At 40.5% G+C, this 18,319-nt stretch overlaps 1 protein-coding gene across 1 annotated transcript in view; it reads left to right on the top strand.

The window, feature by feature from the left end:
- The window catches only part of ASCC3 (activating signal cointegrator 1 complex subunit 3), a 525,526-nt gene that overhangs the window by 481,046 nt on the left and 26,161 nt on the right, over nucleotides 1–18,319 (top strand). The window contains exon 37 of the mRNA XM_065400559.1: nucleotides 9,125–9,349. Within this exon, the coding sequence (XP_065256631.1) occupies nucleotides 9,125–9,349 (225 nt within the window). The remainder of the gene's footprint in view (nucleotides 1–9,124; nucleotides 9,350–18,319) is intronic.

Here is an 18,319-nt window from a genome sequence, read left to right as displayed (position 1 = left end):
TCTTTTTAATTTTACATAATAGCGAACATAATATACTTAAATTTAATGTCCTTCTAGGCAGGGAAATACCAAAAAAATCCATCATAGTATCATTTAACTTCAAAAAGGGGAACTAAACAAAAATGAGGACGTTAGTTAAATGGAAATTAAAAGGAATAGTCATAAGAATGAAATGCCTACAAGGTGCCTGGAAACTATTTAAAAATAGTAATAGAGGCTCGAACTAAAAGTTCAGGATCTATTCGAGCCGTATCCTCTCCGTACTGCTGTATGGTTGCAAAACATGCAACCTCTCAGACTGGGCAAAGCTGGAGGCTTTCTACACAAAATGTCAACGTCCTATATTGAGCATAAAGTGCAACAACTTCATTCGTAATGCAGACTTTTACAGTCGCTCCGGTCTACAGACTCCTGGGGCCATTGTCCGCAGATAGCTTCTTATGCTTTTTGGACATGTCGCCAGAATGCCACAAGATGTTCCGGCAAACACCATTCTCCAGGTGGCTTGTAACTTCTGGATAAAATTCCACCAACTGCAGGGTGTAGGTAGCCCAACGTCAGACCCCCTATTACATGTGTGCATCAAGTCCGTTCCAACATTGGACTCTTGGCCTGTCAACCCCTGACGGCCCCGCAGGAATGGATCAAATGTCAAATTATCTCTATGGCCAACTGTTGGCTAAGCATTGAAGAAGAACTAAATGTATACCCCCAATCAAAAAAAAAAAAATTAAGAGAACCAAAAAAATGCCATCATAACTAAACAGAGTGAAAGACAGGTTTCAGAGTAGCAGCCGTGTTAGTCTGTATCCGCAAAAAGAACAGGAGTACTTGTGGCAGTTAGAGGCAAAGAGACATCGTTTAAAAATTGGAAGTCTAATCCTACCAATGAAAACAGAAAGGAGCATAAACTCCGGCAAGTTGCGTGCAAAAGTTTAATTAGTCAGGCCAAAAAAGAATTTTAAGAGCAACTAGCAAAAGACCAAAAAAACTATCAGCAAAAAAAAAAATTCTAAGTACATCAGAAGCAGAAAGCCTGCCACGCAATCAGCAAAGCCATTGGACAATCAAGCTGCTAGAAGAGAATACAAAGCTGTTGTGGAGAAGGTAAATTAATCCTTTGCATCAGTCTTCACTGCAGATGATGTGAGGGAGATTGCCACCTCTGAGCCACTCTTTTTAGGTGACAAATCTGAGGAACTGTCCCAGATTGAGGTGTCTCAATAAAAGAAGTTTTGCAACAAATTGATATGTTAAACAGTAATAAGTCACCAGGACCAGATGCTATCCACCCGAGAGTTCTGATGGAGCTCCAATATGAAACTACAGAACTACTAACTAGGGTATGTAACCTGCCGCTTAAATCAGCCTCAGTGCCAGATAACTTGAGGATAGCTAATGTAACTCTGATTTTTTTTTTAAAAAGGCTCCAGAAGAGATCCTGGCAATTACAGGCTGGTAAGCCTAGCTTCAGTACCAGCCAAATTGGTTGAAACTATAGGAAAGTACAGAGTTATCAGAGAGATGAACACAATATGTTGGTTTTTTTAAAGGGAAATCATGCCTCACCAATCTATTAGAATTCTTTGAAGGTGTGAAAAAGCATGGTGTAGTTGATATAGTGTACTTGGACTTTCAGAAAGCCTTTGATAAGGTCCCTCACCAAAGGCTCTTAAGCAAAGCTAGCAGTCATGAGATAAGAGAGAAGGTCCTCTCATAGCTCAGTAACTGGTTAAAAGATAGGAAACAAAGGGTAAGAATAAATGGTTAGTTTTCAGAATGGAGAGAGGTAAACAGTGGTGTCCCCTAAGGATCTGAACTGGGACCTATGCTGTTCAACATATTCATAAATGATCTGGAAAAGGGATTGAGCCGTGAGGTATCAAAGTTTGAGGATGATACTAAATTATTCAAGATAGTTAAGTTCACAGCTTGACTTGCAAAGGGATGTCACAAAATTGGGTCACTGGGTAACAAAATGGCAGATGAAATTCATTGTTGATAAGTTCAAAGTACTGCACATAATCCCAACTATACATACAAAGTGATGGGGTCTAAATTGGCTGTTACCATTCAAGAAAGAGATCTTGGAGTCATTGTGGATAGTTGGTGAAAAACGCCTGCTCAATGCAGCAGCCAGAAAAACTAACAGAACATTAGGAACCATTAGGAAAGGGATAGATAACAAGATAGGAAATATCATAATGCCATTATATAAATGCATAGTGCACCCACACCTTGAATACTGCATGCAGTTCTGGTCACACCATCTCAAAAAAGTTATATTAGAATTGGAAAAGTACGGATGAGGGCAACAAAAATTATTGGGGTATAGAACAGCTTGCATATGAGGAGAGACTAAGAAGATTGGGACTAAGGGGTGATATGATAAGAAATCTATAAAATTATGAATGGTGTGGAGAAAGTGGATAAGGAAGTGTTATTCACCCCTTCACATAACACAAGAACCAGGAGTCACCCAATGAAATTAATAGAGAGCAGGATTAAAACAAACAAAAGGAAGTACTATGTCACACACAATGTTCAGTCAACCTGTGGAACTCATTGCCAGGGGAAGCTGTGAAGGCCAAAACTATAATTGGGTTTAAAAAAGAATTTGATAAGTTCATGGAGGATAGGCCCATCAATGGCTATTAGCCAAAATGGTCAGGGATGCAACCCTGTGCTCAGGATGTCCGTAAACCTCTGACTGCCAGAACCTGAGACTGGATGACAGAGAATGGATCACTTGAAAATTACTTTCTTCTGTTTGTTCCCTCTGAAGCATCTGGCACTGGCCGCTGTCAGAAGACAGAATACTGGGCTAGATGGACCATTGGTCTGGCCCAGTATTAATTAACACTTAATAAATTAATGAAGATAGCTTGATTGACATGTGACATTTAAAAACTTTCCCCATCTTTTTTTTCATCATAGCAGTTACTCCTTTATTAATTTGCTTTAAAATTTTAATACTGGGTAATTCATGGCAATTAATAAATAGTTATTGGCTTGCTTAGACACAACAAAATGTATGTCAGGATATTTTTAAAAAATATTAAAGATATGTAATATTTGTGTTCACTTGATCAACCCAAATAAAATGCACACATTTGGTTAGTCAATTCCATGGTATTTACCAATATACTATTGCTTAAAAAAATAATAAAATAAAGACTACAACTTCAGTCCTGGAATGTGAGAAACTAATTTTGGTTTCTTTTAGATCCTCACTGTTACAAATTAATCAACTGCTACTTAAAGTCTAGAACTCATTAACTTTTTAAATTTTACTGTTCCCATGACTGAACTTAAATTAAAACATAAAGCTTCTTTTTTTGTTCATATTGATCCTGTAATTGTCTACACTGCACAAGCATCCTCTTGTCTCTTAGTTAAATGTAGATGGCAGTGTGTGCAGCTGCTTAAAAATAAAAAACTTTAATTTTACGGAAGATGTGCTAGCAGTGTAAATCCACATTTCATCATTCATTTTATATCAATGATTTAAGCAAAATATATTAGTAATTCTTGTGGGTTGAAGAAGAATCTGAAAAAAATAAATAAGGGCCCAGTCCTACAAACACTACTAAGTTTGGTACTTCTTATTTTGAATAACTACCATAAAGCTCATTGGGGCCACTCAAGAGCCTATAGATGATAATGTGTGTTTGTAGGATCAGGGTCTAACTCAGTAGCAAATGCTTGCAGGATCAGGCCCTGGGAATTGGCTGAGACTTTGATTTAAATGGGCCTTAGGTCTGGCCTTTAATAATTGTACAACTATCAAAAGGATGAACTGGCTGAGAAACTCTCTGGCCCATTAATGTTGATTTTCAATACATCTTGGAACACTGGGGAAGTTTCAGAGGACTGGAAGAAAGCTAATGTTATTCTAATATTTAAAAAGGCTAAACAGCATGACCCAGGTAATTATAGGTCTGTCAGCCTGATATTGATCTTGGGCAAAATAATAGAATGGTTGATAGGGGACTTGATTAATAAAGAATTAAAGGAGGGTGATATATCTAACACCCATCAACATGGGTTTATGGAAACTAAAGTTGATCAAACTAACTTTATATCTTTTTTTGATGAGATTACAAGTTTGGCTGATGAAGGTAATTGTGTTGAAATAATATGCTTAGAGTTTTGTAAGGCATTCGCTTGATACCACATGAAATTTTGATTAAGAAACTAGATTGAAACAAAATCAACATGGCACACATCAAGTGGATTAAAATCTGGCTAACAGGTCTCAAAAGGTAATTAAAAATGGGGAATCATCATTGAGTGGATGTGTTTTTAATGAAGTTCCCCAGTGCTTAGTTCTTGGCGATATGCTATTTAATGTGTTTATCAATGACTTGGAATAAAACATAAAATCATTACCAATCAAGTTTGCAGATGGCACAAAGATTGGGAGGGTGATGATTAGTGAAGAGGACAGATTACTAGTACAGATGATACGGATTGCGTGGTAAACTGGGCAAAAGCAAGCAATATGCTTTTCAGAATGGCCAAATGTAAGATCATACAACTAGGGAAACAAAATGTAGGCAATATTTACAGGATAAGTGACTCTATCCTGGGAAGCAGTGACTTAGGGCTGTTCTACACTGGGAGGGGGATCGATCTAAGATACGCAACTTCAGCTACGCTTAGTTCGACTCACGGTGTCAAGTCGACTGCCGCAGCTCCCCCGTCGACTCCGCTTACTCCTCCTGCCGAGGTGGAGTACGGGCGTCGATTCGAGGATCGATTTATCGCGTCTAGACGAGATGCGATAAATCGATCCCCGATAGATCGATTACTACCAGCGAATCCGGCGGGTAGTGTAGACGTGGCCTATGAAAAAGAATGGGAGGTCTTGGTTGATAATCTGCTGATCATGAACTCCCAGTGTAATACCGTGACCAAAAAGGCTAATGGGATGTTTGGATGTATAAACAGGAGAATATCGAGTAGGGAGGTTATGTTATCTCTGTATTTTGGCATTGGTTAAACTATTACTGGAATACTAGTATTCAGTTCTGGTGTTGAGTTTTTCAACATTCTTCCTGAGCTGTGAAGAGGATTCAGAGAAGAGCCACAAGAAAAATTAAAGGATTGGAAAACATGCCTTATTGTGGGAAATTCAAGGAGCTCAGTCTTGAATCAGAGAGAAGGTTAAGGAGTGATTTGATTGCAGTCTGTAAGCCCCTACATGGGGATGAGAAATTTGTTAATAGAGGGCTCTTCCATGTAGGAGAAAAAGGTACAACAAGAGTGAATGGCTGGAAGTTAAAGCTAGACACATTTAGACTAGAAATAAGGTGCACTTTTTTAACAGTGTGGGCAATTAACCAGTGGAACAATTTACTAAGGGCTTTGGAGTATTCTCAATCACTGGAATGAAGATTGGATGTTTTTTCTAAAGGACATGCTCTGGTTCGAAGAGGAATTAATTCAAGGAAGTCCTATAGGCCATGTTATGCAGGAGGTCAGATTAGATTATCATAATGGTCCCTTTTGGCTTTATAGTCTATGGGTATAACATAACTGTGAAGTTTTGTGCTGTTTCAGATGTGACATTTCCCACTGGTGAGAACAAGTCACTATTTATAATCCCTCAGAAGCAAGCATGGTATTGCGGGAACCAGGACAACTGGTCCATAGAGGTGATGTGGGGGAGGGGTTTAGGAGAGTCCCGGGCAGGGGTTGGGAAGCTAGAGGAAGTGTTGAAGTAGCCTGAAGTTGGTAATGGTGTTGGGGGTGTTTCTGATGTGAGTCTGGGGTTTACGGGTTCAGGGAGCAGTTAGGAGATCTTGGGCCATCCTGGGTAAGGGATCTTGGAGCAGCCTTCCCTCTTCCCTGCCCCTTTCAAATTGTTCCATGCCTGCTGTGATGCCTTTTTGGGCCCTGATCTAAACTGTCCTCCCCATGCTGTCCCTTCAGCCCCTGCCACCCTTCCTGCCCCTTGCTCTCTAACCAAACTGTTCCTGCCACCTTCCTGTCTCACCAATATCCTGTCCTTTTGATTGCGGGCTGCAGCTGCCGCCTTAACCTCCTGGCTGATACCTTGTGTGGGTCCCGCAAGGGGACCAGTAAGAACAGAGGAAGAGAGGGAGGCAGCTTGGCTGCTTGAAATTCTTTGCCACGGTAGTCTCTAGGGCCAGAGAAAGATATTGTGGGTGAATCCATAACGTTCCAGCAGGGCTGTGGGAGGTGCAACGGGGCTGCAAATACATGATTGTAGAGTACACAATTAAAATCTGTAGTCAACTGCTGACTATCATCCAAGCAGGTTATGCTTTACAACAGGTGTTCATATAGATAATTATATAGCATGTGAGCTGTAAGCTACAATAGGGCTGATTTAACACAACATCAGAAAAAAACAAGGAAAGGAAGACCATTTATAGCAATGCTTTTTGGTCTAATTGTAAAGTTTGTACTAAGAAGTGTGATAACATTAAATTGTTATGCAACTTAATCCATTTCATCAGACCCTGAATTATGTACAGTATTCAGACGAAATGTAGTAAAATACATATTTTTGTACATTGCTTGGCATAGTTGAGTCTATAGCATTTGCAGAACAGATTGAGGTTTGTAATGAAAAGGGAAACGAAAATGGAAAATACTGAGTGAACAGCAGGACACATTTGAGGTGATTACGAAGGATGTTTCTTTATTCTGTCCTTTCTTGTGCTATCTGAAAACAGTAGCAGAGGGTTACAAGCAGAGTTCATCATAGGGTTGTCAATCACTGTCATTTAACATTTGCAATGGAAGATGTCTTTATTCAAGGACAGCTGGGCAAATCAGAGAAACAGATTTGCAGTTAGTAGTCTGTCCAGCCTACACTAAACAAACAAGGACAGGGCAGACATACCGGCCTCTCACATAAAAATATAATGGACTCTGCTGACCTTAGTGCCCTCCATTCAGCTTCATTCCCAGTTGCATAAAAGCTTCGCTACCCATTCTCAATTTCCTTTAATTACCTACATGATGCAGATAAGAAAATGAACCTCACTTACTTACAGTCACAGGAAATTAAGTAGGCAAGTTGTTTGAAATAAGATGACTGTTTTGGAAGTAAATAAAACACATCATACTGGGGAAAAACTAGTGAGAACGTATTTTCAGGAATACCAGTCGGTCTGGAATCGCTCAGCTGATCCTGCTTCTGTCTCCTGCTGCTGCTTGAAACTGCAAGGCAAAACTAAGTAAAAAATCTCCTTGGTAAATATTCTTTAAAATATCTTTGAAGGGGATGTGAGCTAAATAAAAGAGCAGAGCAAACATGCAACATTCTATAGGGCTTAAAAAGATTGTGACCTTAGGTTCAGAGAATAAATGACCGCAGTTTTCACAAGAGATCTGGCAGAGACATCAAGGATTAAGCAGCAGTTGTCTTTAGTCAGTCTTCACTTTTAATCTGCTCTCAAAGTATGAAATAAATAATGACACTGCTTTTATTTCTAATTATTATTAAACTTTCTAGACTCAGTCATTCTTTCACATTTACGTTACACTATGTAAGTGTAATTTCAGTGTGCCATAAATGTAACTTGAAAATAATATTAGTGGTGTTTATTATTAGACAGACTAACAGTAGAACGTTTATCAAAGAAGTTCCAAAGGTGTCCTATAAATTGGGACATAAATCAGGTGTTAAACTACTATGAATTATGGTAGTCCACCAAGGTATACTAAAAAGAGCATTTTTTTTCTATATCTCACTCTGAATTACTTACCATTGTGAACATTTAATTAATATGGATTTGCAGGAAGTCTGATTGGAGATTGGAGACTAAAGCCCATAGTATCAAATATGTAGTAAAAGATAGATACAAAACCCTGAATATTTTATCTTTAATTTAACAGTCTCTTTGCTGAATCCACGGTTATGAGGGCATTCTCCTTTTATAACAACATTGTCTTTCAGACTACCAAAATTTTCAGTGACCCAGTTGGTAAAAGGAATCTGTTTGCTTTAATTACAGGCACAAAAGACATTACATATTGATGATTTGATTTGATTTGATTTGATTTGCAAAGTTTCATACTTTTAGGAAATTATGAAATCCTTCCCACACCAAGCCAGAGTAGACACGCTTGGTGCATGTGAACAGTGAAGAAAAGGAAACCTCCCCAATTCTAAGTCCTAGAACTACAGCAGAGCCACTAAGTGGCCAAAGCTACAATTTGGAGGATGCAGTATTCCTGCTGCTGTTGGATTCCCAGTCCACATGGGGCAGTTGATTAGTACAGTACAAGATTCACCAGCTCTGCCCTTGCTACTAGCCCAGCCTGTCTCTATCTCATCCCCAAAACCTTACATGTGGACACACAGGGAACTCCCATTGTTACTCAGGCCCCCTGTGTAAATTCCAGAAAGCCCTTGCATACGCATCAGTTGCAAAGCATAGCCAGCATGTGTGCCCCTCTGCAAGGCACAGAAGACAGGTAGTGTTTAATCCCGAGTAATTAGTTTGCAGTTTTAATAATCTTTTAGACATTGATCGTCTATTGCTTGGACATTAAATATTTGTAATATTTAAAATAAACAGACTAGAGTTGTTAGACTGATTTGAAACCCACTGTGTGTCTTGAATGTGTAAAGAAAAGCAGAAACATTTGGATATTCTCTGAAAAATGAAAATGTGCATTATTGACTGCTTGCTTTAAGTCTAAGATTGGCTTCATTACATCACTTTATGGGCCATTTAGAGTGATAGAAGACCTCTGTTAGGTCATGTAGTCGATCTCAAATACTGTACTTGACTAATGGGCATATTTCAGTACTTACTATGAAATCTGTGCTATTCTGCCCTAACATAAAAATCAGATATATAAAGAGTATTTCAAACACTTTAATAGTTCCTGAATATTTTAACAAACTACAGTTTTTCTTACTAGCATCTATTGTTTTGATAAATGAGTAAGAAAAAGGATGTTTAAACATCATTAGCCAAAATGGTTGTTTTTAGCAAAATCTCAGCTATATACTCTGATTTCCATGTCGTTTGTTGTAAACGTCCTAAAAAAAGGACAGTGCAAAAAAATGCTACTTAATTGCAATTGCTTTCTTGCATTTTATGTACTAAAAAAACCTATTTTTCCTCCTGTTAAGGATGCTGAAGAGTATGCAGATCTTCCAGTGAGACACAATGAAGATCAGATGAACAGTGAACTGGCAAAACATCTCCCCATTGAAGTCAATCCTCATTCATTTGACAGTTCCCACACAAAAACACATCTTCTGCTGCAAGCCCATTTTAGTCGTGCCATGCTGCCTTGCCCAGACTATGCTACTGATACCAAGACAGTGTTGGACCAATCTATAAGAATATGTCAGGTACAGTAATCCATTTCATACTTTATCTGCTGCTTTACTCTTTGGCATTAATGTGTTGTAATATTTTTGGTCCAGGAAAAATTCACATTGTTTTCTGGAGATGTATTGCAATATGGTTTTGTTGAGGACTGGAACACCTAAGACAGACACAAATTTTTTTTAGAAAGTGACCAAATGCCCACAACATTACAGAACTAATGTAAATAAAGATAAAACTGAATGGCAATAGATATTGGTACTGGTTTGAAGGAGGCAATTAGTGGGTGCTTAGCACCCATTGACAGCCAGCTCTTCCTCCTCCCTCCACCAGCACCTCCCGCCCACCGGTAGCCCTGCCAATCAACATCTCCCTCTCACTCCCAGCACCTTCCGCTCACCGCGATCAGCTGTTCTGCGGTGTGCAGAGGCCCTGGGGGGAAGGGGAGGAGCAGGGACAGGGCGCGCTCCGGGAAGGGGGCGGAACTGGGCAGGAAGAGGCGGGAGTTGAGCACCCCGGAGGCAAGAAGGAAGCTGGTGCCTGTAGCTGAATATCCTCACTGTACTACCTGAAACTGGTCTGCAGTTCCCTACAAGTGAATGTGCTTTGGAAAGCCTAGTTTTGCACTGAGATACGTGCTCTCCTGTAGACCCAACCTCTGTGAACAATTCTTGTTTTTGTTATTTATGAACTGTCTTTCACAGGACCCAAAAGTGCTCTAGACATTGCAGAGCTCAAATAAAACTTACCTGAATATGTTAACAATCTAATTTTAGATGAGATTTTCAGTTGCTATATTCCCCAGTTCTCAACTACCACAGAGCTCGAAGAGCAGACTGCCAACTATTTCACATTTGGGGACAATATATACCTTCAAGTCAGCGGCACTGCTATGGGTACCCGCATGGCCCCGCAGTATGCCAACATTTTTATGGCTGACTTAGAACAACGCTTCCTTAGCTCTCGTCCCCTAACGCCCCTACTCTACTTGCGCTACATTGATGACATCTTCATCATCTGGACCCATGGAAAAGAAGCCCTTGAGGAATTCCACCATGATTTCAATAATTTCCATCCCACCATCAACCTCAGCCTAGATCAATCCACACAAGCGGTCCATTTCCTGGACACTACTGTGCTAATAAGCGATGGTCACATAAATACCACCCTGTACCGGAAACCTACTGACCGCTACACTTACCTACATGCCTCCAGCTTCCATCCAGGACACACCACACGATCCATTGTCTACAGCCAAGCTCTAAGATATAACCGCATTTGCTCCAATCCCTCAGATAGAGACAAGCACCTACAAGATCTCTATCAAGCATTCTTAAAACTACAATACCCACCTGCTGAAGTGAAAAAACAGATTGACAGAGCCAGACGAGTACCCAGAAGTCACCTCCTACAAGACAGGGCCAACAAAGAAAATAACAGAACACCACTAGCTGTCACCTTCAGCCCCCAACTAAAACCTCTCCAGCGCATCATCAGAGATCTACAACCTATCCTGAAAGATGATCCTTTACTCTCACAGATCTTGGGAGACAGACCTGTCCTTGCTTACAGACAACCCCCCAACCTAAAGCAAATACTCACCAGCAACCACACATCACTGAACAAAAACACTGACCCAGGAACCTATCCTTGTAACAAAGCCCGATGCCAACTCTGTCCACATATCTATTCAAGTGACACCATCATAGGGCCTAATCACATCAGCTATACCATCAGTGGCTCGTTCACCTGCACATCTACCAATGTGATATATGCCATCATGTGCCAGCAATGCCCCTCTGCCATGTACATTGGCCAAACCGGACAGTCTCTACGCAAAAGAATTAATGGACACAAATCTGACATCAGGAATCATAATACTCAAAAACCAGTGGGAGAACACTTTAACCTGTCTGGCCATTCTTTGACAGACCTGCGGGTGGCTATCTTAAAACAGAAAAACTTCAAAAACAGACTCCAACGAGAGACTGCTGAGCTGGAATTGATATGCAAACTAGACACAATCAACTCAGGGCTAAATAGGGATTGGGAATGGCTGAGCCATTACAAACATTGAATCTATCTCCCCTTGTAAGTATTTTCACACTTGCTTCTTATCAAACTGTCTGTACTGAACCATCTTGATTATCACTTCAAAAGTTTTTTTTCTCTTACTTAATTGGCCTCTCAGAGTTGGTAAGACAACTCCCACCTGTTCATGCTCTCTGTATGTGTGTGTATATATATCTCCTCAATATATGGTTCACTCTATATGCATCCGAAGAAGTGGGTTGTAGCCCACGAAAGCTTATGCTCTAATAAATTTGTTAGTCTCTAAGGTGCCACAAGTACTCCTGTTATTTTTGCGGATACAGACTAACACGGCTGCTACTCTGAAAACTATCCAAACTGATTTTAAACCACTCTCCAAGTTTGTGACTTTTGCAGTTGCACAAAAAGTCCATACCACTAGGCATTCTAATTTGACCATCAAGAATATCCATAACACACAACCACGCGCACAACTGTCCCCATCAAGGACAATTTAGAGCAGCAGTATAAATCTGGAGTAGAATTACTTCAACTGCTAAAAGGAATATTTACACAGTTCTGGGAGGCAGGTTAAATGCAGCTGTAGTTTGAAGCAGAAATAGCCTGCTTCTACCTGCTACTGCTAGAGAGGAAGAATAGTACTGTGCTTACAGTACTGGACTGGGACTCAGGAGATTGGCATTCAGTTCTTGTGTTACCTTGGGCAAACCTCTTAATCTGTCTCTGCCTCAGTTCCCCATCTGTGAAACATAGGGATAGCAATATTTTCCTTGTCTTGTCTACTTAGATTATAAGATCCTGAGGGTCTTCTTACTATTTGTATGTACAGCATCTAACACAGTGGTGAGCAACCTGTGGCCCATGGGCTGCATGCGTCCCATCAGGGTAATCTGATTGCGGGCCGCGAGACATTTTGCTGATGTTGACCATCCGCAGGCATGGCCCCCCCTGCAGCTCCCAGCGGCCGCAGTTCACTGTTCCCGGCCAGTGGGAGCTGTGGGAAGCAGCGCAGGCTGCAGGGACGTGCTGGCTGTCGCTTCCCACAGCTCCCATTGGCCAGGAAAGGCGAACCGCGGCCACTGGGAGTTGCGGGGGCGGGCCGTGCCTACAGACGGTCAAAATCAGCAAAATGTCTCGTGGCCCGCAATCAGATTACCCTGATGGGCTGCATGAGGCCGGCAGATTGCCCACTACTGACCTAGCATAAGTAGGTCTAGATCTTCATTGTGCCTTTAGGCGCTGTTCTAATACAAATAAATAATAGGAGTCATTTTACTGGCTGTGCCAAGCTGCTAGTCTGTAAAACCAGTTTATGAGAGAGGTCCCATGGCAACATTCCTCCCAAAAGAGGTGTGCCATTGTCTGATGGGCAGCACTGCAGTGCCCAGAGGCTGGAGTGGGTCTCAGGCCTTGCCCTAGCAAAACACACCACCTGTTAAGGGCAGCACCACTTGTAATATGATGATTGAACCAGGTGAATTAAAAATAAGAGTAATAAGCAAATCACATCACGGATATTTTTATTTCTGTAGCCAGAAACTTGGCAAACAGGTTTTGAAAGGAACCCCACTCCCTATATTTCTAATTACTAAAACAAAGGCGATGAAGATTTATTTTAAGGAGAAATTCTTTTTTTTAAACTTTGATTATGAATGGAGTTCACGTGATAGACATCATTAGTAAGGTCAGACATTTCACTTCAATTTCATGTAAAGCACCTAATTCATTTAAATAATAATTTGTCACATCAGTGGGCTCTTACTACATAGCAATAGTTGAAAAAGAAAAGTGAATTAAAGATCTTTTTAGTTATTTTTACTACAAATATTTGTACTAATGTTCTAATACCTATTGCAGGATAGGGATTTTTAAAAACTGTTATCACTTTTTAAAAATGAAGTATTCAGTTACATTAAGCGGAAGAAAAAGTTCCTGAACAATTATCTTACTATAACAGAACTTGTTTGTGCCTTTGTCCTCTACGAGTAGATATTGGTATATACACAGCTATATGAGCAGGAAAGAAAGAAAGGGGGGGGGGGAAGGGAGAAAAACATTTTTGTGTTTTGAAACTGTCACCTGGTTTACCTCTCTTGGGAGAATATTTGCTTCATCTTATTAGTCATGCTTTCCAAACAAAGGTTAAAGTTCCTAAAGCTTAAACAATAGACAGGGTTACACTTTCCGTATGGGTTGTTACCTTTTTCCCTAGCACTGACCTGTTGATGAACTGTGGGTCAACTGGGGTGGAGAAAAAAGATCTTAGTTGTGAGAAAGGAACTGGTCGGAGAAGGATCAATTGATAAATGTGTGTGTGTGTGTGTGTATATAGATGGATAGATAGATATAGTTCTGTGCGTATGTGTGTGTAACATTGTAGGGGGGGGGAGGGCAGAGGCGACATCAGGAGTCAAGCTGGTCAGATTGTGACAGCTCAGTGAGCCAGTATTTTTTCCTAGAGGCTTTCTTCTTGTGTTCAAGATGCTAACCTTTTATTTATTTACTTATTTTTAAAAAGTCTCCAGCTGTTAAGTTTGTGCAGATAACCTTCAAGATGTGAACGAAATGTAAACTGATGCAGTGAAGCCTGCCAATGGGCACATCAAAGGTGGGCTCCCGACAGCAGTGCTGCCTTGGGGCTCAAGGCAGCACCATTGGAGGAGAATTTCAAATGCTTATGCCTCAGCAGAGAGGCCCTGAACTCCCACCCCATCTCATGCCCACTGCAAAAGTAGATCCCTACTTTTCACCCCGACATACAAGCCTCTTTACCCTCCAGTCCCCCACATATTTCTCACCTACTTCATCATTCCTTCTGCCTCTGAGCCTGCCCCTTGTCTACACTACCGCTTAAGTCGATGTAAGTTACGTTGCTCAGGAGTGTAAAAAAACCACCCCCAAGCAACGTAACTTACATCAACTTAACACAGTATCTACATCGTGCTATGGCAGCGGGAGGCACTCTCTCGCCAGCATAGCTTCCGTCTCTCATTGAGGTGGATTAATTACGTCGACTGGAGAGCATGCTTCCGTCAACATAGCGTGTCTTCACCAGACGCACTAAATAGATTTAGCTGGAAGAGTGAAGATAAGCCCTTAGTGTCTCTGTGCTGAGCAGAGCTAGTGATGAGTCAGGGAAGCATGCTAGCAGTGTCAGATAACAGAAATAGTTGACAGATCTGAGCAGTTCTATCAGCTAATCTTGGCAAAATTAAATTAAGTTATTTTTAAGTGTTCCTTCTGCAATCATTAGTCAACCTTTTACTTAAAAAATCTAGTTGTCCTCTGAAAATTTATTGAGCCAAATTTGGAGACTAATTTCACCAAATTCATTTCACTTAATTAAAGCATAAAACAGGGATGGGGGTGGGGGGACTTAATCCTGACTGAAGTTCAAATCTCAACACATTTACTGGTGAATTACTAGTAGTTCCTTCATAAAACACATGCATGCGCACACGCACACACACAAATGACCTGCACACACATTGTGCATGCTTGTTATACAAATACCATGCTTTGTAAAAAGGAAAATACTCGTCAAATACTGTCATCTAAAATTCATATTACTTTCTTATGCGTACACCTGAAGTCCTGAAACTTTTGTAAACATAAATGCAGCATAATCAGACAAACAGGAACTGTTCATAGGCTAATCACATAAACCTATTTAAATCACTAAGTTTATTTATTGGGGCTTCCAATGCAGAAATCCTCCTAAATTTTTCTTCTCCTCTTTCAAGACAGGTCTCTTTAAACAAAGGTATCTTATTTACTGGTCATTATATAGATCCATAGATTCTAAAGCCAGAAGGAACCATTGTGATCATCTAGTCTGACCTTCTGTATACCACAGGCTATGGAACTTCCCCAAAATTATATATATTGCAATTCCCATGAGTCTGCTGTTTCCTGGATCCTTCAGGGACCAACAAATGTTCACTTCCATCTTGGAATAACTTCTTTTAAGGCTGAATGTCCCCTGATCTCTTTTAAAGTTTAATCTCTGTTACAAACGCCTCTTTCAGAGTAAGCAACGGTAAATATGTTCAAACAAGCTTATTTTCATTTGGGTACAGGTCTAAAACCCTTCACTCTCCCAATCCAAAGTGCTTGCAGCCTTTATCATAAAATTGCTTTTCCTGAGACAGAGATTTCCCCTGCCCCTTTAAACGTTTTGTTTTTTATATTACAGCTCTATATTGAAATATGCTCAAGATGGAAAACAAATTCATAAGCTTAAATGTCAAATGTCAGTTAAAGAGCTTATTCCCCCACCGTACAGAACAATAACCTGGTTCCAGCAGTCTCACTGCTGTCCCAATAAGGAAATACGATTGTTGCCATAGAAAGGGGGACAAACATGCTTCACTATAGCCTTGCTATGATTAATATCACTTAGACATGGGTTTTGTTCATTGTAACAAGGTGTTTGTTACAGTGAAATTTGTCATATACTTACCTGGGACTGGGGGAGGCGCATGTGGTGTCCATTCCTATTTGCTGCACAAATCACGGGAATGTTGTTGTGTGGTCTTCCTGGCAGCTGAGTGACAGCTTTGGCAGTTAATAGCTTTGGAGTCCTTAATGGGGCTGCAGGAATTTTCTGTATGAATGGCTGTGCCCCACATTGAAAAATAAGAGACAAGGACTAAGGAAGGCACTTCCAGTGAGAGGAAGGATGGACTTACGCTTAAGGCATAGGACTGACGCCTGGGAGATCTGGGTTCAGTTTCCAGCACTGCCACAGATGTCTTGTTTGATCTTGAGTAAGTCACTTCATCTCTCTCTGCCTCAGTGTCCCAGCTGTAAAAAGGGGATATTACTCCATTTTTCCTACTCTTTGTCTGCCTTTTCTATTTAGATTGCTCCTGACCCAAAGAACTCAGTCTTTTGCTAAGTGTAATGCACAGCACCTAGTACAATAGTAATTAATTTCAGCTAAGTCTCTGGACACTGTCATAACTCAAATAATTGTTTTAAAAGTTATCTTTGCATGGTCTTCATAAGTCCCATACTCCACTCCCATCCTGCCTCACTAAAAGAGGACATAAGGCTCTGTGGAATAGCGCTGAACATGCCAACAGTTGCATGATTAATTGATATTTCTTCAGAAAGACAAGGGTGAGGGTAATATCTTCTATTGGACCAACTTCTCTTGGGGAGAGAGACAAGCTTTCGAGCTTACATGGAGCTCTTCGTCAGGTCCCGTGCCTGCCAGGTCCTGAAGGAAGAGCCCTGTATAAGCTCGTAAGCTTGTCTTTCTCACCAACAGAAGTTGGTCCACTATATTACCTCACCCACCTTGTCACTAATATCCTGGGACACCGACATGACTACAACTACACTGCCTACAACAAAGGATGATATTTCTTCAGTCTTGTGATGAAGACCATTATAGTAGAAGACGAAATTTGTGTTTGTTCTGACTAAATGATTCATCTAATATTTTGATAGTGTAGTAGTAGTGCTTATTATTTTAAAAGCAATGCCCCATCTTTGTTCCTATCCCTGATTTAATAATATCTGAAACAGAATAAATCTAATCTCTTTTTTGCTTCTCTTATCAAGCCCTATACTTTCTGGCTGTGTACTGAGCGATCAGCTCTTATTCTCCTGTTCTGAAACTACCTACTATATTTGTATTAATTGAAATGGATAATTGAGATAGTAATACAATCCATCTCACATTCAGCAGGGCAGTCACTTTCACTGAGAAATAACATGACAGCAGCTGGCTTTGCATTTGGATTGGCTACGAGCCTCCACTTGTAGTATAATCGTTGATAAAACATTTTAGTATTTCCAGGGAGTAGGACTGCCATGGAGCTCAGCCTTAACCTTTGAAGAGTGTTTGCCTATGGATGTGTTAAGCACATCTCAGTAGGATACCTGTACATTGAGAGAAGACAGAAGAGACGTCAGATCTGGAATTGTAGACTGAAGTACAGTTTGCAGTGAGAAATATGCACATCCCTTAACTGAGTAACCATGAGATTGTAGTGCTGTTTATTGCTGTTTTGTTACCCCTTTGCTATCTCGTGTCCAAACTTAGAGTGTAAGATCTTCAGGGCAGGGACCTTAACTCCTTGTTCGAACTGTGAAGCCTAGCACATTCTGGGGTACTGTAAAATAATAAATAGTAATAAGCTTATGGTAAATGCACTGGATCTTTTGCATTAGCTGTCTCAGAAGGCACCTTAAAAATATGAGAGAAACAAGTATTCTTCCCCATTTAACTATATTTAACATATACCCTACATTTGTACACACAAGTATCTTGTGACTGACCGGACTCACTGACGTGCTTTAGAAGGAGCTATGTCTAGCACTCCTCAGCTGGAAGATAGGTTGCTGTCATACCAGCACATCTGTGATCAGCAGAGGTGCCTGAACTACAGTCCTGCACATATAAGACAGAGAGTGTGCTCCTCCATTTTAGAGCTTGCTTCCCCCATCACCTTCATCGTTAATAGCCCTAGTTTCAGAGCATGTTCCAAAGTCCATTTGTTTTCCCTAGCTGTGGAGAAGAGGGAAGGCTCTGATGGGAGATCTTAAGTATGTTTATAGCTGCTGTGTTATTGCTGGTTGCTGTAGATAATGTGATTAATGGATGAAGAGAGTCCGCTACAGGAGCAGTCTATTTTATGGTTGTATATTTAAGAATTGTTGAGAAGCGCCTGGAGCAAGGGATAGTCACTCCATTTTAATGGATGTGTGTATTACTAAAAATAAACGGAGCCTTTGAAGGAGGGAAAGGAGAAGAAAAATTAAATAAACTTTAAAATATAGACGAATCTTCTGAAACACATTAATTTAGCCAGTACATACACTGTGTATGAATGTGTGTAGCACACTGATGGTGGTAGCCGAATTCAGTCACAATTGTAATACTAGCTGCTTCCACATTTGGACTGATATTATCCTAGCTCAGAAGGGCA

Source organism: Emys orbicularis, chromosome 3, assembly GCF_028017835.1.
Source record: "Emys orbicularis isolate rEmyOrb1 chromosome 3, rEmyOrb1.hap1, whole genome shotgun sequence".
NCBI lineage: Eukaryota > Metazoa > Chordata > Testudines > Emydidae > Emys > Emys orbicularis.
The sequence above is the reverse complement of the archived record's forward strand: the minus strand, read 5'-3'. Positions and strand labels throughout refer to the sequence as shown.